Raw genomic sequence first — 26,157 nt, 5'->3', positions numbered from 1 at the left:
AATTATATAAAACTAAATGTGCTTAGAATGATCTTTTGATCAATAATACTAATGAAATGAAACGCAGTTATATAAAACTAAATGTGCTTAGAATGATCTTTTGATCAATAACTAGTTAGATACATGGTTAATAAAATCTATGCAAATCATGGATGCTGCGTTTTCCACATCATCCTGCTTTAAAGATGGACTTACCCATAGCTTTCATAAATTCATCGAAATTTTCGCTGCTGACTAACTTGTATTTTCCGCACAACTCTGTCATTATGGAAGAACTTAGAATGTATGATGAATACTTGTAATATTCGAGTAGTGCTGATAGAAATTCTACAATTTCCGCTCGACTGTTTTCTTACTGATCACTTCAAACTTCCCTACCGGCGAAACTGAACCGTGTCTTCCCCTTCAGGCAGCTTAACGTCAGACCACCCAATACGCATGCGCTATAGCTCATTCTCATCGAAAATGTTATTTAATTTATAGTAAAATCTCGCTATGCATCCATACTATTAATTTTTCTATAATTTAGTGAGCTTAAGAACACACGCAGGTTATTTTATTTAAATATTTTTGATTTTTAAATAATGTTCGAATTGACATGTCAGTGAGATCTGCGCATGTGCTGCTCGGGAGTACTTCCCTTCCTTTGCCCAATTGGAAAGAAGTCTGAAAAACGCAAAAACATGGCTGGAGGAATCTTAAAAATGCGCACCTTGCTGCCATCTGGTGAATGATGCCGACGATTCCGAGCAAATAATAAAGATTATTATATTTCCCACGTCTGTGGGTGGGGAAAACAGGGGTAGAAAGTGAATAGTTATCAAGAACTGGTATCCTTGCAGTGTGAAACGTGGAAGGTAAGGCCGGATACCCCATGCACCCTGTATAACGCCGTTATACAATCAAGATCCATCGAAAAAATTCCGAATGATGTTCAGAAGAATTTTTAAAACAGAGGAATTATGATGATTCTGTGTAATACGAAACGAATTTTGTAAGATAAACTAGCAAAAAATTCTACAAATATTTCGCATCTCGTTTTAAAAAACGTACAGGTTTTAAACAGAGACAACTTCTCTTGTGTTAATTATAGTAATAATATGAATATTGGTAAATTTAACTAATCTTCACGAAATATTAATACATTGTTTGCAGTGCAAAAATAATGACATGAAATCATTTAAATGTCCTGTTAATGATCTTGACTCCTTCTAAATGATCAAAATATTTTAAAGAAATTCAGCTGTTTTTAAATGGCACACTTCGTTTTACACTGGTAAAAAACGCACTATTATAAACTGGAAGGCGAGTCTTTCCTTTTCTTCCTCCTTTTTTTCCCTCTGTTCTCTTTTTGACGTGATACAATTTTCGTCGCTAATTAAAACATCTCTGTCACATGATATAAAGAATAGCTTATATATGTTTATTAGACTTTTTAAATTATTATTTTTTAATTTTATTATTATTTCATTACTCGCTGATCTATACAAACAAACAAAGTAACTCGTTGTTAGTATTTATGTTCTAAAAGTTGATCTCAATACACGCACGAGAAAAAGTAAGGGTGATGAGATAATTAAATATTTCCTAATAATAGAAGTTTAGGTATTTAAGTAGAAAATTTCTCACTCTAAATTAGAATAAAGTCTGCTTGAAATTGACCTTAAACAAAAATGTTTTTGCTCATTCCCCTAAATATAATATAAAAAATTAAGCACTTAATATTCTCTACGTTATTAATTATCTCTCAGGAAGCAATTCCAGAATTTTTTTAAATATATTTTTTTTCTCTTCGATTTCGTTCAAAATTTAAATTTTGAACTATATCACAAAATATTTTTTCTGACGCCTATTGGATAATAGGAGTTTTAACGTATACGGATAATAGGGGTAATAAGGATAATAGGATCCTCTAATGCGGTTAGTAGGGGTTTTAACGTATTCGTATTCTGAACTCAGAATAACCGAAAATTGAATAACTTTGGCTATAATGCACTGTACTTCTCCCTCAATTAACTAAGAAAATTTGATATGCAGGCTGGAAAAAAAAAAAAAAAAAAAAAAACCTAGCCATACTATGTTTTGCAGAAATAGATGCTGAGAAAGCGAGACCGGATAAATTTGAGACTATGATAATAACTAATTAAATTGGATACGAGACAAAAATATAAGACTAAATTCCCTATTAGAACGGTATCGTGAAAAAGTATTCTGTAAAATTAAATTAAACTTCTCTGCTTTTTGTCTATTAAAATTTTAATTTAAAAACCTAAATGGAAGATACATTCTCAACGAAAATAATTGAGGTTTGGTTAATTAATGCAAAATATGAATGGGATATCTACCTTAAGTGGGACATAATCGTACAAAACTTTCTGCCCCATCAGTAGTAGAGAGGTAATATCGCTTAACATTGGTAGTTCGACCCGGGTTCAAATCCCCGTCTGGAAGTCTTCATAGTTTTCCCCATGTGTAACAGGGATATTAGCCACCTTTCCTTAGATTGCAATTCCACAAACCCATCTCTTCTCTTAAGCAGATAGTCCTCGCGTACTTTGATGTAGCCAAATAGGCCAATCCAATCCGGAACTTTCTGGATGAAAGCGGATCGAATCGCTTAAAATTGGTAGTTCGACCTATTGCCTTTCCCTTTGCGTGTGCTCATTCTGTAAACGGTACCATTTTGTAAACAGTCACCAAAAAATCTGAAACTCTAAAACCCTCCTGAAGAGTTGGTTTTTCATATTCCCTGTTCCGAAATGTCTAATGCTCTCTACACAAATGAGGGGGGTAGCTATTAAAACTCTATACAGCTAATTCGTTTCAGTTAACAGGTTCTAAATCCAAGACCAGAACCGATGGGGCCAGAGCCGTACCGGTTCTGATCCTTGGATAAGCTGGACCTAGCCAGAGCTGGGCAATAACTAGGTATCAAAACATCAGAATTTTTTTACGATAAACTTTATCTCTTTTGATTCAAAAATCGGCATTTAAATCTGTGAAATATAACTCCAGATATTTCGCAATGAATAATTTAAAAACATTGAATTAATCTGGAGGAAAACTTTATGTCCTGTAATCAGGTTCAGTGTTTCTCCTTACTTGCTTTGGGAACATTCAAAAACCTGACTCGGAACAGGGAGCTTACTAAAGCTATGTTCAATAAATGTGGGAAGTAGACAAGATACACAGGAAGGGTATACGAAACCCTTTATTTTTCACTCTTTACAATGATTTCCGGACTTCGGAATACAGAGACCAACCACTTGTGGTCTGAACGTAAGAATATAAAAATATTAACTAAACTCTAACTTAACTTTGGAATAACAAACAAGGGCCTCCGAGAAGATTGGCCGTATATTAACAGGAAGCCGTATGTAGTACAGAGAACTGTTAACACTACAATACGTTTAAAATTATCAAGAGGATTAAGCCTCTGGCCTGGAAGGCAACCAGCAACCGAGTAAAACTGCTAAGGCAAGCGGCCTGCTTCTACTAACTCCTTCCTCTTCGCTTGCTTGGCAAAAAGCCACAACTTAAGTACGTGGCGTTCGCCAGACAAATTTGCATAAATAAGCTTTTAATTCTGGCCGGAAGTATAAAATAAGAAGTGATAGTAAAGATTTAAAATAAAATAAACGTTATTAAAACTTCTAAGTAAACTAAGATCCTTACACTGTTTTTAGAAAGATAAAATTTCAAGACATTACTCTTAAAATAGGATGTTCCAGCATTTGTATCATCTCTAATAAGGATTTTTTTTTCCCACAGAGCCTATTATTATAACAGAAGACGACTGGCAGTTTATCCGCACAAAAATTTAAAAAAAAAAAAAAAAAAAATACGTAATTGAAAATAAACAACTGATTTTAAAATAACACATATAGCATTCATCTTCTCGTTTAAAAAAAAATGGCATTATTTGTTATTTACATAAAGTTAAATAGATAAAATGCATCCGATTTTGATGGGCAAATAAGGAAAACTGTGTAGAAGAAAGAACTGCATTCAAGAGTCCTCAAAACAAATCAGTTTCTGCCTTCTTTGAAAGGATTTTTTCCTTCTTGTCTTCTTTTTTAACATCTGCCGATAAGCGCGGAAGAAAAAAAGCAATAAAAACCATCTTCACACAGTGCTTGCTGCTAATGACAGGTATGATCAGAAACAGGAAAGCACGAAAATGTCAGAAATGTAGAAGACGACACGGTTCAAGAAGCGAAAATTGACCCGTGGCGTGAGTGGATTCAGTTTGTAGGGTTCAAAGCAATGGTTTTAAAAGAATGAAATATTTTGCTAGTAAAGTGCCTGTATGAGATATTATAAATTAGAAAAGAGTGAAATTTTATTTACTCTTGGCTATGAACGGAAATCAAGAAGTTTTGATCTTTTGATAAATTCAGTGGATTTTTTTATTCTCTTTTGTTATTTTTTTTAGCAGCTTTTATAGTATAGAAGTACGCATTCGTTTTAAACTCATGAAATGGATCACATATTTCTGTTATTAAATAAAGAAGAACCCCATACATGTATACACGCGTGTGTGTATATGTATGCATGTATGTATTTTCCTCGAACTACGGAAAAACAGCGGCAGTTACAGTCACCAAATTTTGAACGCAAATAGTCCGCCACCAGCACCTGTACGCATAGAAGTTGAATTTTTAATGTGTTCTTTATTTGTTTCATGTTTTGAGTGAATTCAATGAATTTTTATTTAATAAACTCAGTGATTTAAAATTAATGTGTTTGCACTGTTCGAAATAAAAGATTTTTTCAAACTTCTGCGCGCCAGTGTGTTAAAATTCGCAAAGTGTATGATACTTATTTTTCAAATTTACTCAACAGTCTCGACTATTCAAGCACAATGTGTTGCCACTTCCGGAAATAATATGCTTTTAAATTCCAGCGCTAGCGTGTTGCCATTCGGCAAAGAGTAAAATATTTAACTTTTCAGTTTAATATTTCTTCATGAAATTTTGTTTATTATAATTTATTTCTATTTGGTTCTTATTACAATTTATTCATCAACAAACTAGGCAGTTTAAAAGCAGCAAACTTAAAAATAAAAATATTTTTTAAAGTATTCTTAAAAATATTTTTTAAACTTTTTAATCTGGCTAATTTAATTAAAAGTTAATTTTATTCATGATACGTCTATTTCGTACATATAATCTATATGGTTCGTATCATCTACAAGGTACTGATACTATACTGAGTTACTTCCAGTCTAGATTTAAATCCGAAATTTAGGCCTATGAGATAAAACAAAATATGTAATGGGCTAACAATTTGGAAACTTAAATGTTGAAAATATTTGTGTTATGTTCTGCTGCCCAGTGTATCAAGCCTTATTCATTTAGTGAATCAAAGAATTACCTAGAACATAAAGATAGAACTACTATATGTATGCATGTATGTATTTTCCTTGAACTACGGAAAAACAGCGGCAGTTACAGTCACCATGTGTGAACATTTATGTGTCCATGTGTGAACTTTGAAAGAAGTGTCCACGATTTTCAAAAGCAAATCAGACTGAAAGACACCATACTTATTTTAACACTTTCCCGGGAAGATATCAAGTACATTACTTTTCGTTGCTGTTGGTGTAAATTTTGGTGTAATTACCATATCGTAATTAGCAAACGTTCGTAGATGACAAATCGAGTGACAAAGATTCTCTTGGTTTCAAAACGCGTCCGGCGCCCATGTCAGACATCTTGGATTGATTTATATATTTGGAGAAGATTAGAGAAGAGGAGGTTCAGGCTTAGATGGATTCCGATAATTCTGTTCCCGTCGCACTAGGAACGAGAAAGAAGATACGGTGGAAAGGGGATGAAGATGACATGCCGAACAATAAGTTTACGTTGAGGGAAGATGAAAGAGAAATGCAAAATTTTCATAAGATGTGTCGTAAAATGTTCTTGAAGCTTTATTGTACACACAGCGAATTTTTAAAACTGCGGCGACAATCTTATAAACAAGCAAACTTTCGAAGTTATATGTCATCGTACTACGAAAATCGTAATTTGTATGTGATAATAAATATGGTAATTTTAAAATATTGTTTAATTCCGTCTTTCTCTCAACTACAAAATTAGATTATGTGCTTTAATTTTAAATATAATCTGTACGGTTTTCCATATTACTGACTGTTAATATTTTATTTAATCTTGTCTGATAAATTAAAACACTACCGAACAGACTTATCACCATTTCTACAGACGGCATCACAAAACATGTATAACTAAATTCTAGAAACATGTTCCGTTATGCGGAAAAACGTCTTATCCAGAATCGGCGCAGTGCAATTGTTGCCAGTGAAGAAAAATTGTACTATACCTTGCGATATTATTGCTAAGCTCATTTCTAGTTATTTTTCGATGTTTGTTTAGAAAGATTCGCCATATTTTGTTGCATAGGTAGAAAGAAAAAGGAATTTTACGGCAGAAATAACATTAACGATGATTGCTACAAAACGACCACTGGGCCCTCTGTCATCAGATTCTTCAATAAAAACGAAATAAAATTAAATAAAACAAAACAATCTATATTTGAGTTTAATATTAGCACTGCCAATACATACTGAAAAATAGAATAGCATAACCAAATATAACATAAAGATCCTAGAGAAGATCTGGGCAAAAATAAACGCTCCATATTTCATTATCCGTATTTTAATTGCTAAACAATAAGAAGTTTTTGTGCATTGAAAAATAAAGTTCTTTAAAGCAATTTTTTTCCCATTCCAAATTCTTTACAGAACATAACTAAAAGTAATTGTGTAACCCAACAATTTTCAAGCGCATGGTCACGGTAACATAAAGTTCAGAAAATGGTAAATGGCAACAGTAAGAAAAAGATTTAAAAGAAAACAATTTTTAGAATAAAAGTAGCTAACAAAACATTTAAGGATAAACAACGTTTTAAAGATGTTGAAGAGGACACCCCGTGAAGGATAAGTGTCAACGATAGGACAGGAGTTCTGTGGATATTTTGTCTTCTGCCTTTAGGCTTTTACATGACTGATGATTCATTGTTTTATAATGTAAGCAATAAAACGTGATTGCATTTTCTCAATAAAGTTGTAGAATCATTAGGCTAAAAGATCTGAAAAATGAGCAATACTCTCGCCGTAACTCGAACCACGAACCTCTCAAATACGCGTCGAGCATGCTGACCACTACGCCACGAAGCCATGCTAGGCGGGGAAAAAACCTTATATACAACCCCTTTTAAAGGGCAACTGGAGTTTTAGGGGAACCAATCGCCAAATCCTGGTGGTGAAGAATCATCATTCACTCCTGTTTTTTGAAGTATTCGAGAGGTCCGAGGTTCGAGTCCCGGTGAGGGCATTGCTCATTTTTAATGTCTCTTGCTATAAAATAACCTAATGACTCTACACAACATATAATAAATGTCACTATATAATGTATAATTTTTAAATGTTAAGCAACAGAATTAAGTGAAAATTATATAAATTATGTCATATTGATTTTTCTGTCTCAGTTAATTTGTGATTTAATTTGGTTAACTGATTAAAGTTATTTTAGGTTAGGTTGTTTAATTGCGACAAAGCCTCGAGGGCTATCTGCCTAAGGGGAGGGATGCCTTCGTGGAGGACTTTCTAAGGGAAACTGGCTCGTATACACGCAAAACATGGGGAAAACCACGAAAACGCTTATGCAGCCAGCCCGTTCGCGGGATTCGAACCTCGGACCGAACTACCAGTGTTCAGCGACTTTACCGCTCGGCCGCTGGTGTGCCTTACTGATTAAAAGTAAAGCACGTAAGAGCGATGTACCTAACAGAGGAATCCTTAGTGGAAGTTTTTTTTTAAGAGGAAGTAATTCATATTTACTTTACATGTCAATTAATTTTATTTACCAGGTTATGGCAAAGCACACTGGGCTATCTGCCTGAAGGAAGGGATGCTTTAGTGGAGGAATGCGCGAGGGAAATATTTCATATTCATACTGCAGGGAATAAAATCCTACGTAGCCAACCTTCCGCAGAATTTGAACTTAAGTCGAACTACTAATATTCAGTGATCTTATCCATTCGGCCGTTAGCAGATAAAAAAGTACAATTGCCGAGTTTTAGTTCATTCAACCAATTATTCATTTTTTTAATCTTTCCTGAACTTCTCAAGTTCCCCTCGCATTTCCTCGCCAGAATCTAAATTTAAAGTTAAGTGAAGTAAGTATTTAAGCGAATGAATTTTGGAGTTTATTCAGAGCGCGTTTTCGCTAACCAGCGCACGTTTTGTTTCTGACCTAGCTGTTACGCGTAGTTGCTGTTGCGCCTTTTGGCCATTTGAATAATTATCACGCCTGTTAAGTTGTCGAGTTAACCGTAACTTAAAGTGCTAGTCCAGCACTATTCTTTTTAGACTTGCTCTGATTTATGTAACAACGCCTTAAATTCCACCGCGAGTTGTCGGTGTTATTGTAAAACATGAAGTATGCGCCTTTCTGTTCGCAGTTGAAACTAATAACTGGTTATTTTCACCATCTTCTGTGCTGGTATTATTGCAGGCTTGTACGAGAAGTCGCCAGGTTCATTTGTAGAATTTAGGTTAGTCTGTATGGCCAAAGAGAGTTAAATCGGCTAAAATTCCATAAGCGGGATAAGTTAGCGCCAAACTATTTTGGCCTTCAAAATTTGGCGAATTTTTTAGGCGGCAATGAAAGCACTAAAATGTGATTTTTAAACGTCAACAGAATAAAGTTTTGCAGTTTAGTTTAGTTTAGTTTAGTTTAGTTTACGAGTATGCTGCAACCCTCCTGGCCGACAGCAATCGGCCTCATGGTTAACTCAGCACACCCGACGTAGAAAAAAAACAACAAAATAATAATAATAATAAAATAAATAAATAAATAAAAGATTAAAATATTTAAAGTCCTATTCCTATGATAGTCTTATTTTCATTCACAATCCTCATAATTTCTGTTGCATAGCTATTCAAGAATTTTCTTTGGTACTTTTCCGTTTTGGCGGCGCAAGCGATAAAGTCGCCAATAATGGTACAACCGATGCTAAAGGAATATTCTCGCTGGTAACCTTTTAAGCCTCATTTTCAAAACAAGTCGCAGCTTTTTCTTATCAGATTGATTGTTTCTTTCAATACTGGCATATAATTACATAGAATTTTTATCAGATAGTTCAGTTTTATGTCTAAGGCCATTTTTGGTAATTAAGTCAATCAGGATGCAATCACAGCGCTTAACCCGAAGCCGAAAATATAGAAAAGGTAAAGTCAAGAGTTAAATTCATCAATTCTAACGAGAATGCATTAGCGAAGTAAAGCACTGCAGTTTTACATAATTTCTGAGTAAGCTATTCGTACGAATTGAAATATTTCTTGCATTTAAACTTGTGTTCCAAATTAAGATTTAACTTGAAATTAATGTAGATAATTACTGAGAGCATTAGATTTTTGTAGAGTAGTTTACGTGAGATGAGATCGCTTGGGGTCACGTGATATAAACCGGCGAATCAGGATGCTAAACCATGAAAGCATAGTAAATTCTTAAATTAATGTCTTTTTACAAATTTATTGTCTTTATTTATTGGCTTTTTATAAAATTTTAAGCGATATTAAAATGTTTATGCCTTCGAAAAAGGAATTCTTAGAACTAACATTTTTTAAATATTTTTTATGTGTATACTGTATGTTGTCGCCAATAAAGTCTGCTTGGCGAGATTTGCGCCGGCGAAACGGAAAAGTACCTTTTCTTTTTTCAATTAGATTTTGTTCATTTATTTTTCCAAATCTCGTCCTCACACTCTCGGTCAGTTTACATTCTTCCATAAAATGAGCTGCATTTCCGTACTTCCCACAAGCCAAGCATTGATCATTTCCCTGGAGATTAAATCGTTTTAAATAGGCCGGGAATCTACCATGATCCGTGATAACTTGAATAGTATCTATATTATTAAATAGATCCATTTTTCTTTTTATGATCAAAATCCTCAAGTAACCCTTATTTTTATTTGAACCATTCAATTCCCGAGCCCATTTCTCAGTTATACTTGCTTTCATTTTCTCAAGGTAATTCTTCTGGAATCATTAATAGCCTCATAAATATCACCCTTTCCCAGGGCAGCCTCTTTAGCTAGCATATCCGCCCTTTCATTCCCGATAACACCAATATGTGCCTTGACCCAATGAAAATATATAGCATTTTTCTCTCTTATTTTGTTATAAATGTTTTTTATATCCAAAAGAAGTCTATTGCTTGGTTCCGGATTTGCCAAGCCTTGTAGGGCCGAGAGAGCATCAGAATAAATATGTATTGTAAAGTACTGTTTTAAGTTTTTATAACTCTACCGCAGTGCCTCTCTAACTGCAACAGCTTCAGCTTGATACACTGATTTATTTCCTTCTAATCGTATTTTTCTAGTATAGATTTCGACTCCTTAAGAAAAAATAACAAAAGCGCAACCAGTTCCACCTTCATATCCGGAGCCATCAGTGTATATATCAATCATGCCAGTATTCATATAATCTTTATCGTACGGTATGCCCTTGAAATCTTTTGGATATATATTAATAAAATCTTTTCTTGTCAAGGCGTTACCATTCAAAACATCACCATTTTCACATGTTAAAATCTTTTTAAAACCATAGCTGAGTAAAAATTTTTCATAATAAAATTTATAAAAAATTGAGAGTGGCGGAATGCCAGCAAGTAAACAAATAACTTCTGTAGAAACAGTACGGAAAGCTCTTGTGATTGCAAGTAGCCAGCTCCTTTGCAATGAATCCAGTTTAGTTCTCAGTCTAATCAATTCCCCTGCCCGGCAGCCCCACATGCCAATACCATATAAAATTTTTGGCCTAATAACATTTAAATAAATATCTCTAAGGGTAGTGCTTTTTAACTTTAAAGTTTGTGAATCAAAGAGACTTCTATAATATTTTAAAAGAAAAGTTTTGCAGTAGTGAAACGCCGTTATTTTATGTAAACAGAATAGTAAAATGAGATGATAAAATACTAGATGAGTAAAACAAAGTCCAGCAGCCTTGCGAGTAAAAGCATAGTCTTATACATATGTAATTCATCATAAAATAATAGAATGAACAATTCTTCGAAATAATTATTAAGTAAATAAATGTATACACTTATCAGATCAGAGCACTGCGAAGTCAGTTTTAAACGTAAACAGAATAGCAAATTATGCGTATTCAGCATCATAAACTAACTAAAATATTCAAGTTACTATCGTCGTGGTATTCAACACACTAAACAACTTTCGTTCAAAGCTTTAAATATTCCACATCTTTGGACTGCCACATGCAAGAAACAAAACTAAAAAAAAAAAAAAAAAAAATTAAATTAAAACATTCATAAATTATAAACTTCATGTCATATTAAATCCAACATTCCCCCACCAACAACAGCTTAACCTTCTGCAAATATTTATATAAATATAATATAATATTAAACATATATATAACAATAATATTAAACAGTAAAACTTTTAAAAACAAACACAGTATTTCAAAATTAAATTAAACAAAAATATCTGGCTACACTAAATTCGCGCTCTTACAGTTACCGAAATAAAGCTCTAGGTTTGCCACAAGTTAACACAGCAGGAAACCACAACCAAATTAAAATCGCGCCAAATATAAAACTCTCGCCAAGCTTGGCGCTCAACCCGATTATGGAATTTTAACCGTTAGATCCTATACAATTACCTAATAAACAAATAGTTGGGAAATAACTTACATTTTTATTTCCTACGAAATCTACTTATTACCGAGTACTACCTCGTTTTAAAAATTTTAAGTTTTATTTTAATAAAAATTATTAATAGAGAAAAACATTTATTCTTATTATTAGTTATATTTTCAAAATAATTTTTATTTGGATCTACCGTTATTTTACGGTATTAGGAATATTTTACTCGGTATCAGTGGTATTGACGAAAATCAGTGCTGTTACAAACTTTCATACTTGTTATCGTAGAATTAGTAGGAAAGGTTTCTTTTAATTTTTTCACGACAAAATTCAGAATTATAAACCTTCATTTTATTTAAAGTTTTTTATTTAAAACATATTTAAAGACATAAAAAAGAAGACAAATCATTTTATTGTCGCATTGTAAACAACAGAAAACTTAGAAAAGGAGAATCACTTCTTTATTCTCCAGTCGTCACATAAAATAAAATGAATTGTCTATTCCCTTAACTATCTAAACAAAACTGCAGCTATTTCAGGAATAATGGAAATGACATCAACTATGTAGCTCTGAGACAAAATAAATACGAATACAATGGGATGAACACTCGAAGAATACGTCTGGCTCGAAAGCAAACTTAGCGAAAAATGCATCAAGAAATTCTTAATCAGATATATTTCATTTTCAGAAAAGCCTTATTTAATATCCTAATGCAATTCTAATGAGTTGTAACACATAAGTCCTGCAGAAATAAGCTCTAAGCAAGAGTCAGGAAATTCTAAGTTCAGTTTGCGGACTTAAGAAAGCGTATTATATACCACTTTTACCTTAATGGTATTTCCTGTAGTGAAAACTGCATTAAAAGCTAGAAGTAAATAGAAGCATCTAAAATGAGCGGTATTTTGCGGTGCTTCTGTTTGGGTTTCTAAAGCAATTCAGTCAGTGCATTTCATTAAACATAAATCACTGTCAATACGTTAGTTCCATTAAGAAATTTTAATATAAGAAAATAGGGTATACGGCTTTATAAAATTCCGAAACTTTTCAGATTCATCAATTCTCTGAAATTTCTGCTCAGTTGTTTAAAATATAAAATTTGTCTTGATCCTATTGTCCTGAATTTATGGAAACCATGCAAAGAAAAATATGTATTATAGAAACATATGTATTACGTTAAGATAAAATTTATCTTAACGTAAGTTGATAAAGAATTTGTTGTTTATTACGTTGACACTATGCTGTGTCATATAAAATAAGAGGCACTTCCAGATCAAGAAGATGACTGCGCAAAAATGAGTATGGAAAATAGGATATTCGGCTACACAGCACTAGTAATGAATGTAATAATGTTGCATTTCTTCTTTTCTGACACCAGTTGTTACGTTATTTTCTGCCTTCACGTTCGTGTGGATTTGGAGTGAATAACGACAATACTACTTGATGAAGTATCGAAACACACTTTATTGACCAGTATTGTCAGAACAGCTCCATAACACATTTTTACGGTCGTCGATGAACTACTATAAACACGCTGACACGATCAGCGACACAGCCTCCAGGTTACCAGGCTATCACGGTGAAGAAAGCTTCACGGCAAAGCACCAGAGTACAGCTCCCGACTCTGTTTGGTCGTTCTCGGAAGTCCGCATACTCTCGAGACTCTCCACGCTACAACTCACGATGCACTCGACGACACTCAGCTCACAACTCCCGATTCTTCGGTTCAGTCGTTCCCGGAGCTTAACACGCTCTCTCGACGATGCACTAACCGCGACACGCTACTAGACTCTTTCGGTGCACTCGACGACCCACTCGGCACTCGCTGCCCGGCTGTCAGCTCGATCGACTGCGATGGGATTGACTCGCTAGACGAGACACCAACTCGATACTAACTAAATCGCACTCTAGACGAGACACACACACTCGCCCTTTCGACGAGGCACATTCTCTGAGACACTAACTGACTGCGGACCAGCAGGGTTTATATAGCTTTCGGCTTGTGTTCAAGAACATTCTGGGCTAAACCGGTAAGAATTCGTTCCAGAAGTTCATCATCAGCCCATGGCATGTCGCCAAATAGGCGATTTATCGCCAAATGTGACAACCCGGCCTTCCCTTGCCGTTTTATGGCAACCCTAAAACTGCTTTGCGGGGAAGCCATCTTACCGCGCCTGTACATTTCGTAACAATACTTTTCAATTATCGTAGACAGTGTCAGTAATTTTTTTTAAATTTTTGCTTGAAATATGACATTTTAAAATGGCGTTTCTTAACGTGTTTCACAGCTGAATGCTTTATTGTACTTCTAACGTTTTTTAACTAATTTGGCTCGCCCTTTCCAGGGCTTAATTTCTAAAAGTGCCGGAGCCCTATGAAAGACCATCAGGAAAGGGGAACAAGAGTAAATAAATAAATAAAATTACCATTAAAAATCATTAATAATTTAAAAATTAAAGAGTCAATGAGTATCAAATTAATTAATAATTATGCATTTATTCATTAATATTTTAATTCATTCATAATTTATTTAAAATAATTAAAGTAGTTAAATAATTAAAATTAAATAAAATGTAAAGAGATAAATTAAAATTTAATAAGCGATTTTTAATATAATTTTATTGCTAATAATAAAATTTTCAAGATCAAATTTCTACTGAAATAATTGTTCAGTTACATAAAAGAAGTGCCGGAGCCTTCTTATTTATATCTCCGGTGCGCTCCGGCTAGAGTCAGAATGTGTCTCAGAAACAAGAAGTACCGGAGCCGGTTCGCCTTTATATCAGATCTTAATTCGTCGCTTTTTATTCTCTGTACAAGTTCAGAAAAATTTCCACTATTTATTGCTTCAAAATATTTATAACGCATTTTCTCCCTCCTTTCCGCGCACCTACTTGGTATAACTGGAAAGACGTCCGATGTGTGATCGGGAGGTCCGAAGTTCAAATCCTGACTAAATCCTAGTTCAAATCCTGACCGTCTAGGCACTGCGTATTTCTTCATTTCCTGTATCGATAAACCTAATAATTCTATAAGTAGTGCCCAGATTAAATAAAAGTAAACTATAATTCGTCACACTACGGTTTGGCGATCAGGCCTGCTCATCCCTAGTGGGTGGCTCTTTAAAAGGGAAAGTATATAAGGTGTTTTCTCCCTCCTTTTCACCCTGTCTTCGTGGCAGATCTAAAAGCCCTTTCCATGCCTAGTCGAGAGATCTTGAGTTCAAATCCTGGCCAGGACCCTTCAGATTCCTCCAACTTCCTGACATCGAAAATATTCTAAATGACCCTATATGCTAATAAGCAAAATCTGTATTGTATGTAGAATCATATAATTTTAATAGATTTTGAATTGTTGAAATTAAGATTTACTCACAAATTCTTAGCTCAGAAATATTTATTTTTATGGTGCATGAAGAAATTATATTTATGTCATCTTGCAGGGTGTTTATAAATGAATGGCGCGGGTTTAAAAATTAATAATGCATCGATGTATCTTACCAGTGGTAACCCCCCCAGGGGTGCACGTAGAATACTCTGCGAAGTACTGGCTAGGATCTTTACCTAGGCAGTCTCGCCACGAGGGTATAAAATTTATGAACTTGGCGGTTCCCGATGGTCCATGGGGTGGATCTTATATTCACTCTTCATGGGCCGGGAGATGCAAGTCCTCATCCTTCAGAGTATGGAAGCCAAATAGCAAACCATTGAGAGTTTGGTCACTGCTGTCCTAGGTATTCCATGTAAAGCCTAAGGAAGGGGCATCCCGCGTAGTTCTGGCAGGTAGCCATAATGAACGGCCAGTCATCGCTCCAAGTTCTCATGCCCAACCCACCGTGGTCTCGGTCTGGCCGGAACGGTGGTTCTGACTGATTCATGTGTAGCAGTGGGAAAGAGGGAGCTTAATAAAATTGTTGGTGTCTCGGATTTGTGGGATCCCTGGGCCCAGCAGGTGTGTTCTATCGTCATCTTAGGGTGACACTGACTGATGCTTTGTATTAGTCCCCAACATGTGATTTAGTTCACGGGTTGGGTATAAAGTTTAGTTAGTTAGCTATCCGTGGTAAAACCTACACCGTAAGCATTGGCAACTATTCAAATTTCTCATACCCTACCTGCTGTTTGCTTGCTATGCTTACTGAGCAGTCTTACTGTCAATTTCCAAGATGGTGTCGCAATAGGAAAAGGCTTTCTGTGTGCTCCGTTTTGAGCTGTCCAGATCTGTGGTTACAGTGCAGTGTGAGTTTCGTGCAGGGTTTAGAAAAGACCCACCACACAAGAATAACATAAGTAGATGGTACCGACAGTTGTGAGATTTAAATGCCTTTTAAAAGGCAAGGGTTCTGGTAAACTTCCTGTGTCTGATGCAAACGTTGAAAGTATGTGCGAGGATTTTAGCGAAGTCCTCGCTAGTCACTTAGTAAAGCAGGCTGGGAATTAGACATGCAAAAGCATACGATGTGGAAGATTTTGCATAAGCGGCTATGTGTTAAACCGTACAAAGTGGTATTAGTGTAGCAGACAAAGTGAAAAAGCGTGACTTTTGTGAAGAGATGTAGTTAAAAATGGACAAGTATCTGGCGTGATTCTCCAGAAGTTGAGCGCTTTCTATACGGTGTTCAGCGAGAAAGTTGCACGGCCCATTTTTCTTTGAAGAAGAAACTGTGACCTGTGACTCATTTTTAAACATGTTGGAAACCTAGTTGTTACCCCAGCTGAACACCAATTGTGATGATTACATTTTGCAAACTAGACGGAGCTCCACCCCATTTTCACAGGAACTTCTTAACCGTGTTTTTCATCAACACTGAACTGTAGCTTATAATTTCTGCTGCCTGATCCTTCCCTAAGTTCTAAATATTTCGCCGCCACTAAATTTTGCCACTGGTGCACAATTGCGACCGGCTCTGCTACTGGCCTGATTTCAAATTTCTAAGTCCTACCGATAAAGAACTTTTGAACAATGAATTAGCAGTCGAATTTCCACCCCCTCCCCCATGAAACACTGAGTCTGCACTGACCTGTCCGTACGTAATCATCAGGTTTTTAGGCAGATTACAGATGATTTTTTTAAAATTTATGTTTATTCTAAAAGGCAAGACATCTAAAGGCTATAACAATGCTCGGCAGGGAAACTTTTCAATGATTTTCAGTCTTCGATACGAGAATAATCAGCGAATAACGATATATTTTCTGTAATTTAAGAACAGAAAATCAAACCATCGAACTGTAGAATATCAAGAGGAAAATAGCTTCAGTGTGAAATTCTTTAAAATTAAACTAAAGCTTGAATTTTCATTTGAGGATTTCTTGGAATTGAAACTCGTCGAATTTGAGCAAATACCGAAGATGAAATAAAGCGTGAAATAAATCCCATCAGCCGAGGATGATGAAGCGGAATTATAAGATGAGACTAAAACTTGACAGTTAAAAAAGCACACGTTCTTAACACACTGGATATCTTTTAAGAGATTTATAAAAATACTGGCCCTCAATTATTCGGCTGCACCAATGACTTCATATAACAGGTAGACGGCTCATTTCACAGGGAATTCGTTTGCCAGCCCAACCCCAGCATATACCACGTGATTTATGGTCTTGGCGCTCTTGGGGAGTGATAGCTTAGGCTGTTCATGTTTGGCGCGCTTTTGATATGGCAAGGAGTGTTTTTTATTTCCGTCTGCTGGCAGTTGACAAATAACGATCTCGAATTAGATTATTCGATTTTTTTACAGTTATTTTTAGATATAATTTAATGCTTTTTTCCCTGAATATTTTATCTATATTTTTATTGAACCATGTACAGTGAACCAGGTATAATGAAACTGATATAATCTTATTATAACTTCGATATGACATAAACAATGAACTTAGATATTTGACTGTGCGTATGGTCTCTAAGGAGACGTATACGCTTCCCAAGGAGACACATGTAAGGTTCAAAAACTTATATACAAGCCAAGAAGGCAAATTTCACAAAATGTGAACTTTGGCGCAGAAGCGCCAGCAAAAGAAACTCGCCAAAATGGGCAGTTGGGGAAGGAGGCAAAAGGAAGAGGTGTGGTGTGCGCGAACTGGCATATTCTGCGGAAGTTCTCTTCTGTAAAATTTAGTTATTATATTTTTATGTGTGTGTGCAAAATAAATTCACGTACCGTGAAGTTGGTGTGTTCATTATTGATTGGCCATTTATTATGAATTAGCAAGCTCTTCTATGCCGTGGAATGGTGCAGTGTAAAACCGAAAGTTACCGTCCCGAGTAAATTACAGGTAAGCTTTACTCAAGATTTTCAGCTTTTTCTTTTTTTTGGTAAAATCCTACTATACGGTGCGGCCTTGGCGCGATTTTTAAAATTGTCGCCAACACCAAAATGATGCGTTTACGTTTGTCGCCAAATTTTGGCACCCTTAAAGTAAAGCGTCGCCACAAGTTTGAGTAGGCAAAAAAAGTAAACAAAATGATAATCTTAAGATAATAAATCCTAAGCATACGGTGAGACACAAGAACAAAATGACCCGTTTAACTACTCATCGTATATGTCCCGTTTACTGCTCATCATAAAGTCGCCAAAAGTAGCCAAATCCCTTGTGCACCGGATACTAGGATTTAACCCTTTTTTTTTTTTTTTTTTTTACAAAGTAAATATATCGCACAATCTTTTTCCAATAATTTAATATTTTTTTTTTTTTTTTTTTTTTTTTTTTTTTTTTGTGTGTGTGTGTGTGTGTGTGTGTGTGTGTGTGTGTAGGCAGTACTTGTTTACGAAACCAAAACGCGTACGACTAGGCGAAAAAAGGTTAACGCCAATTGGCGCAGCTTTCTATTTCAACGGAGCACACGGAAAAAGAATTATAAAATTTAATTACATGTAAAGAGTGATTCCAGTAGATAGTGTCACAGTATTTTTAATACATTTTGATGATAATAATACATGCTGAAAATGTCATATACAGCGGCAATTTTCTTATACAATATCGCCGAGACTTTCTAACCAATTCAACAGAGATAGTAAAAAGCAAAAATACTAAAAACAGAATAATAAATCATTCAGGTTTAACTTTCCTATGAAAGGTTACAGGTCTTCCTTTTACAAAACTTTCGTTACATCCATAGGCGCTGCAGCAAATAAGTATTTTTTCTTAAATTTTACGTAACAAAGCAGAGCAGTCGTCTTTCGTCCCATAGAAATGAATGTAAAGTACTTCTGGACTTTCGAAATTCGGCCATAAGTCACATGACACTAATGCTGGAACTGGTTGGAGGTCGTAGATACGCTCTCTACCAGTATATATATCGTTGGTGTGGACTGTTTACAGAGCGTTCTCCACTTTCGAAAAACCTGGAACATTATTAACGTATTACGTTTGCTAAGATTACTGATGTTTCTATCACGTATTTAATAAAATTTTATTTAAACATCGATATAACTTGCATTTTATTTAAAATCTTAAAGATTAAATATTAATAACATTTCGTATTCTTATTAGTCAATATTTTGGATGTTGTTAACTTTGTACAACACTATTGTATTAAAATGTATCAGAAATAAAATCCTTTCTGCCCCGAAAACTTTTTATCTCAAATTTTGTTCTCTTCCTGCGAGATTCAAGATAAGTCGAGATTCGATTATTATTGTTTTGTACCTTTCAGAACAGATATTAAATATCATTAGATACATTAAAAAGCATATTAGCAAACGCAGTAAATTAAGAAGAAGGGACTCCTATACCCAGACTTAGAGAAACCCATACACAGTGATGATGCCCCAACCGCTAAGGCGATCCGGGAAGGCATAACCCCCCCCCCAGGTAAACCCGGGGCGACAAAATTGCACATAGTCAGGGGCTATAAAACGCAAGTCAAGGCGGCCGGCAACCAGCCGCCAACAATGAGAACGAAGATTAGTGTCATACACTGTCCTTTAGTTGACCCTCCGTGGCGGGGGGGGGGGGGAATTAGCAAAAAAAAATTAATTGGACAAGGAGTATAACGCACAGTAATGCGTCAAAATAGCGAAATTTTGGAGATGTCAAAGCATGCGCAACCGCACGTGAGCGGCAAGGCCGTCAGGCAGCCAGACAGTCGCGCGTAGACAGTCAGAGTGTTCGAGTGGTATTTGCTGTATTTCATTTTAGTACTAATTACTAGGAATATACATCTTAAGTTATGTATGCTATTTCTCATATCATCGACCAATTTTAGATAGGGTCATTTTGAATGAAAAAATGTAATAAATAAAAAGTAAAATATATATATGTGTATAAAATCTTTTGTTTGTTTTATTTGTTCTATAACATCCTCACACTTCCGTTAGTATTCCTAAGCATTAAACATGATCGGCTCTTTAAATTAAAAGAGAGCCTACCGTCATTTTGGGGGGAGGGATAACTTCTTTTTTTTGGGGGGGGGAAGCTGGAAAATTTCTTTTTCATCAATTTTATGAAGAATCATAAAATATTTTTCGAGACCTGCGTTTAGAACCGCTTCGAAAGTTCCACGCTCTTAATCGAATACAGTGCCCTCGTTTTATCATAATAAGCCTAGCTATGGTTTTACAGACGTGTCGATTCCTTGACTTCGCGATTAGTTTCTTGGTTTCTTTATTTATCAATGATAGGAATCCTCTTCCAATGAACACGGCCTCCAACAAAGTAACAAAGAACTCGGAAAAAAGTTCTCAATAAATCCATTCAACCACTTTCCATCCCTTCCCGTTGCTAAGTGAATAATCGTCGACTTCCAGTTCCTTCCAAAATCGGCTGAGATGCTTCTTTCTTTCTCCCCTACATCCTATCCTACCCATCCCACTGTCAAACAATAATAGGGCCACATGAGTAACTTTAATATTTTAATAGAGACTCGCTCTGAACCGCCTGGCTTTCAGACCCGCGAAGAAGACTGCGTCCCCCTATTTTCTCCCAACTATGACTCATTGGAAGTTCATTGATGTCATAAATCATTCTTTTCTCTTTCCGTCAAAGGAATGCATGTTAAATATTCAGTCTAGAATTGCAATTTCCCAGCTTATGTATCGGATGTCTGAGATGGTCAGACGTCGTAGGTAATGTAAATGCCAGCTTAAATAAAGCAATTTTTACTCTTTTTTTTTTTTTTTTTTTTTTGTGCGTCTCCCACTATCACTGCAATTTAGCATTTGATATTTGATAAAGTATTTTCTCCATCCATTTTGCGTGCCACAGTTCGAATCCCTGCCAAGGCACTGCATATTTTTGACGTCTGCAGCATAAAATAACTTAATGACTCTATAAGTTTTAGTTTCATTCTGCCAGGGAGTATAGTAATTACTACAACATTATATATATGTAATAAGATTACTAGAAGTAAGGTGCAGCAGATTGGCAATGCTTCTCTGCGTTATATCCTGGGGAGACTTTACTGCGTAGTTAGAAAGATAACATTCGAAGCCTTGTAGACAGTCTTGGCCGAATTTTATTCATGGATATGAACTAATTATTAAAAACATATTCTTCATCACACATGGTCATGGGTGCAATACGAACCCCAGAATTTTATGTATATAGATTATTACATTTTAGATAATGGCATAGTTCAGTGATTCTCAACCACTGGGCACAGTGAATTAAAGTGTGCCGCCAAATTTTAGAAATGTATATAGTAAAAATTATAATGGTTTTAATCCTAGTATACGGTACACATGAGGACTGGTGAAGTTCGGTTTTTAAGACATCAATAAGCGCGCCAGTTGTGGTATCCAAGCCGATTTGGGTATCGGAGACTTCTGCATTTGAAATTTGAACGAAGAGGAAGAACAAGTTTTCTAATTATAATAATATATACATCGTAGTAGTATTTTAATGTTTTTCGATGATAATAAACTTTAAAAATATTTATACTTTAATATTTTTAATGCTATACATAATATACTTTGTAACACTGTGGTGTGATATTTTTTTGAAGTGAACAGTTGAAGGGAATAGTTGAATAGTGAATATTTGACTTACTATAAGCTGTTAAATCTATAAGCCGTTACTTCACTATCAGCCATACTTTCTTGAAGTGAATATTTAACGGTTAACCTGTTCGCGATAACTTTTTCAATGTCAACACAAAACACAAGTCAAATTAAATCCAAATGAAATTAATTGTTCCTGGTGGATTACAACTTTAAATTTATCATAAATTAAAATGATGACTTTTCGCATTAAGAGTATAATAATGAGAAGCTGATTCAGAAGTCAAGCAACAAAAATCAGCGTTATATTTTCAAATTTTCACAGGACTAGTTTCGATGGTTTTACCGAACCACCATCCTCAGCTGCAAAAGCGCAAATGAACGAGATAGGATATAATGATTAGATAAGATAAGAAAGCCTGGACAGAAAATAAGCTAGTGGCGCCATCTGTTGATGAAACCAGAACTAAAACATAATTTCTTTAAAGGCCGAAGGCAAAGATGGATTGGAATTAGGATCGTTAACTAGAACAGAAAGATTTTTTTTTTCCTAGATTTCACATTCAAAAAAATTCACATTCAAATTTTGATGGCTCTGTGTACCCTTGTTTTATCACAATGCGAGAAACATAACATACATTTATGCAGATTCTTCATTATATAATTTCTTTAAATATAAGACAGAGTGATAATATATGGTGGTAACGATTTGAAAAGTGATATAGACTTTTAAAGTTTTCGACGCAAAATGCCAAAACCAAATTAATAGTCCTTCAGGGCAAACTGCCCCGTTGGACTAATAATACGAAGGAGTGCATCTGTATATTCTGAATTGCACAAGCATTTCGCTAATTGAGATTTAATTTATCATCTGCAGCTTGTGTATGCATCCTGTGGTCAACTGTTTATTCCTGTAGCTAGTCGCAATGATATATTCCTGAAAAACTCTTGCTATGCTCTTACATGAAGCACAATTGACTGCGGTTAACTGAGATAATACCAGTGAGGACGTTCACGAGTAATCCAAAGTTATGATTATTCCGACAACAGTTAAAAGAAACACAAGGGGAAGAAATAGCCTGTATTACAATTAACAGAAAAATGTTTTTGAACAATTTACACGCGTTTTTAAGCAGTTTAGTTAGAAGTATAACTTCATTTTGTTAAATCTCTACATATTGTTACGAATTTGGTATTTAAAAAGCTAATGTTAGTTCAATTATAAATTAAATGGTTTTATTTCTCGCGCAGTGCAGCGCGTGACGAATATTAAAAGAAAGCTAAGCCGGAAAATTGAAAATACAAGAGCGCGTGCATTAAATAAATAAATATCTCTTTTTGATTTCGAGAAAGTACTGGAAAATTCTAGCGCGTGATTTTAAAATCTTATAAAAGGAGGAAAACATCTCAGTTTGTAGTAGTTGCTTAGTTTGTTGTTGTTTAGAAAACTACTGTTGTTGATTGTAGCGAATTCGCGGATTAGCGTTCTTTAGCTGTTTTGAATTACGTTCTATTGGACATTTGAGTAGTTAAAAGAAAACTACTGTGAGATATTGTAATACTGCATGATAATTTGAGAAAATTTAAGCATTTTTGTTGTGATAATAATAAATTTTTGTTCATTTTTCATCGGACTTGTGCATTCATTTCATAACGAACCCGTACGCACGCAACAATTTTTGGTGTCAGGAGTGGGGTTTGAATGCCAATAACAAGAGCGATGGAAGAACAATTGAGACAGCTCATTAGTGCTTTTGCTGCATTCCAAGAAAAGATGGAAGCTGGCCGAGCATCATTTAAGGAAGAAATGAAATTGGGCCAGGAATCCGTTAAGGAAGAAATGAAATTGGGCCAGGAATCCATTAAGGACGAAATGAAAGCCGTTCAAGCTGGTCAAGAAGAAATGAAAAGAGAAATTACTTGCATAATAGAAAATAAATTTGAAGCTATGGAAGGCAGAATTGACGCAGTTGAAAATAAAGTTGGACATATTGAAGAAAGAGTTTCTTCGGTGAAAGAAGAAATAGAAGAAAGAGTTTCTTCTGTAAAAGAACAAATTGATGAGAGAGTTTCTGCAGTTGCCAAAGAAATGGATACTTTAAAGAAATTCGTAGCGTCGGCAGGGAGCAGGAGTGATGATTTTAAATTCTTACCAATGCCTGCTCGTCCACCTCTGAAGCTATCCACATATGATGGGAAGACCTCCTGGCAGGTGTATAAGACACAATTTTCTATCGTGGCGGATGCGAATGGATGGGATTCCCAAGCTAAGGCCTGTCATCTCGCCGCTTCTCTAAGAGCCGACGCAGCGGATATCCTTCAGACTCTTCCCGAAAACAAAAGGTTAGATTTCGAAGCTCTGTCCGGCGCCTTGGAGTTGCGCTTTGGGGAGAAGTGTTTAAAAGACTACAGCAGGCTCCAATTAAAATCTCGTCAACAGAAGCCTACCGAAACACTTCAGGAGCTCGCCGCGGATGTTGAAAGGCTGTCCCATCTCGCCTTTTCGGAATGCCCGACAGAAACAAGGGAAATCCTGTCCTTGCAATACTTTATCGACGGCATCCGAGATACTGAAATACAGAAAGCTCTACGAATGGCGGATGTAAAAGATTTAAAAAGTGCTCTAGTGTACGCCATGAAATTTGAGGCAGCCCAGCAAGCCACTCGTCGAGACCGCCACCCAGTCAGAGCTGCTCAAGTCCAGGAGCCAGGGGATCAAGTCACCGCTCGACTTGACGATTTAACTAGACAACTGAACGCCTTGAGACGGAATATTGGTGAGAAGAAACCGACCGTTAAGTGCTGGAACTGCGGTGCTGAAGGACACATACGACGAAACTGCAAAACACCCCAGGGTACTGATGTTACGACCGCTTCTAACAAGCAGCAGGGAAACTAATTAGTGGCCATCTCGCGGGGCGGAGGTTGCCAGATAATGAAAAGCCCCCGTTTAAAGCGCTTCAGATTTCTGCAGTGAGAGGCGGCAGTAATGGAATTTTCATAATAGGACATATTAATGGAGTTCCGTGCAATATGACTATAGATACAGGAGCCAACGTCACCATCATCCGAAAAGATTTGGCTCAACAACTAGGAAACAAACTTATCTGGACGCCGCCCTGCGTTACCCTCCAGACTGTGTCCGGTGAGAAGATCGACATCGACGGAAAAGTAAATGTTAACATCACGTTTGGAAGTGCCGCTTACCATCACACGGCATATGTAGCAGAGATCACTGATTCTTGCATACTCGGATTGGACTTTCTAAGGAAATACAATTTTTCCTTGGATTTTAAAAATAACGAATTGCATTCTACATCTGAGGACATAGCGTTATTTCTCGTTAATGATGAAGAAGTTAAATCTGTCCATAAAATCATAGCACAAGACTATATTACAATACCGGCAAGAACAGAAATTTTACTTCCTGGATCCATAGCCGAAAATAGAAATTTCCGCTACGGCATCATAGAATATCCCAATAACTGTAATATCCCAAAAGGAGTATTAGTAGCCTCAACACTCGTCGACCTATCCAGAACGGTTATCCCGGTGAGAGTCGCCAATGTAACTGAAAAGTCGAGAGTTATTAAGAAAGGTGAAGTGGTTGCAACATGTACTCCAGTAACCAGCGTTGAAAAAAAGAGTAACATCCCAGAATCCGTGTCCTCAGAGAGCATTACATCGGAGTTATTGCAGAATGCACAATTAAACGATAAAGAGAAAAATGCTGCCGATCGCGTCATTAAAGATCTTCAAGTTGTTTTCTCCCGCTCGTCTTCTGACGTGGGTCGAACTAGTTTGACACAACATAGAATAGATACTGGCGATCATCCCCCGATCAAGCAACATCCAAGACGTCTACCGTTTGCTAAACAGGAAGAGGTGCGAACACTGTTAAAAGATATGGAAGAAGGCGATGTCATCGAGCCTTCAGCGAGTCCATGGGCATCTCCCATCGTTCTCGTCAGAAAGAAAGACGGCTCAACAAGATTTTGCGTTGACTATCGCCGGTTGAATGAGGTTACGAAGAAAGACAGTTACCCTCTTCCTAGAATTGATGACATTCTAGACACTCTTTCTGGAAGCAAGTGGTTCTCAACACTTGATTTAAAGAGTGGGTATTGGCAGGTAGAAATCCATCCTGATGACCGAGAAAAGACGGCATTTACTACGGGACAAGGACTTTGGCAGTTCAAAGTGATGCCGTTTGGACTGTGTAATGCGCCGGCAACATTCGAACGTCTTATGGAGACTGTTTTGAAAGGCCTTTCTTACGAAGCTTGTCTGATATACCTGGACGATATCATCATCGTCGGAAAGAGTTTTGAAGAGCATCTAGAAAATCTTAGAAAGGTGCTTCAGAAACTGAAAGAGGCCAATCTGAAGCTGACTCCCGCTAAATGCAAATTGTTTCGAAAGGAAGTGACTTACCTGGGACATGTCATCTCTGCAGAAGGTGTGCGCACGAATCCTGAAAAGGTATCAGCGGTTAAATCCTGGACGCGTCCCGAAAATGTCCATCAGCTGAGAAG

The 26,157-nt window shown here is 36.0% G+C and overlaps 1 protein-coding gene across 2 annotated transcripts in view; it reads right to left on the bottom strand.

The window, feature by feature from the left end:
- LOC118203280 (fatty acid-binding protein-like) overlaps positions 1–26,157 on the bottom strand; it is a 77,039-nt gene that overhangs the window by 30,202 nt on the left and 20,680 nt on the right. The window contains exon 1 of one of the 2 annotated variants that reach the window (XM_035375555.2): positions 196–401. The exons of the other annotated variant lie outside the window; for it this stretch is intronic. Within the exon in view, the coding sequence (XP_035231446.1) occupies positions 196–265 (70 nt within the window). The 5' untranslated portion in view covers positions 266–401. Of the gene's footprint in view, positions 1–195; positions 402–26,157 lie in introns of those variants that run through there. 2 annotated transcript variants of the gene reach the window in all.

Source organism: Stegodyphus dumicola, chromosome 5, assembly GCF_044657685.1.
Source record: "Stegodyphus dumicola isolate Sdum_Otavi_A_Nest chromosome 5, ASM4465768v1".
Taxonomy (NCBI): domain Eukaryota; kingdom Metazoa; phylum Arthropoda; class Arachnida; order Araneae; family Eresidae; genus Stegodyphus; species Stegodyphus dumicola.
The sequence above is the reverse complement of the archived record's forward strand: the minus strand, read 5'-3'. Positions and strand labels throughout refer to the sequence as shown.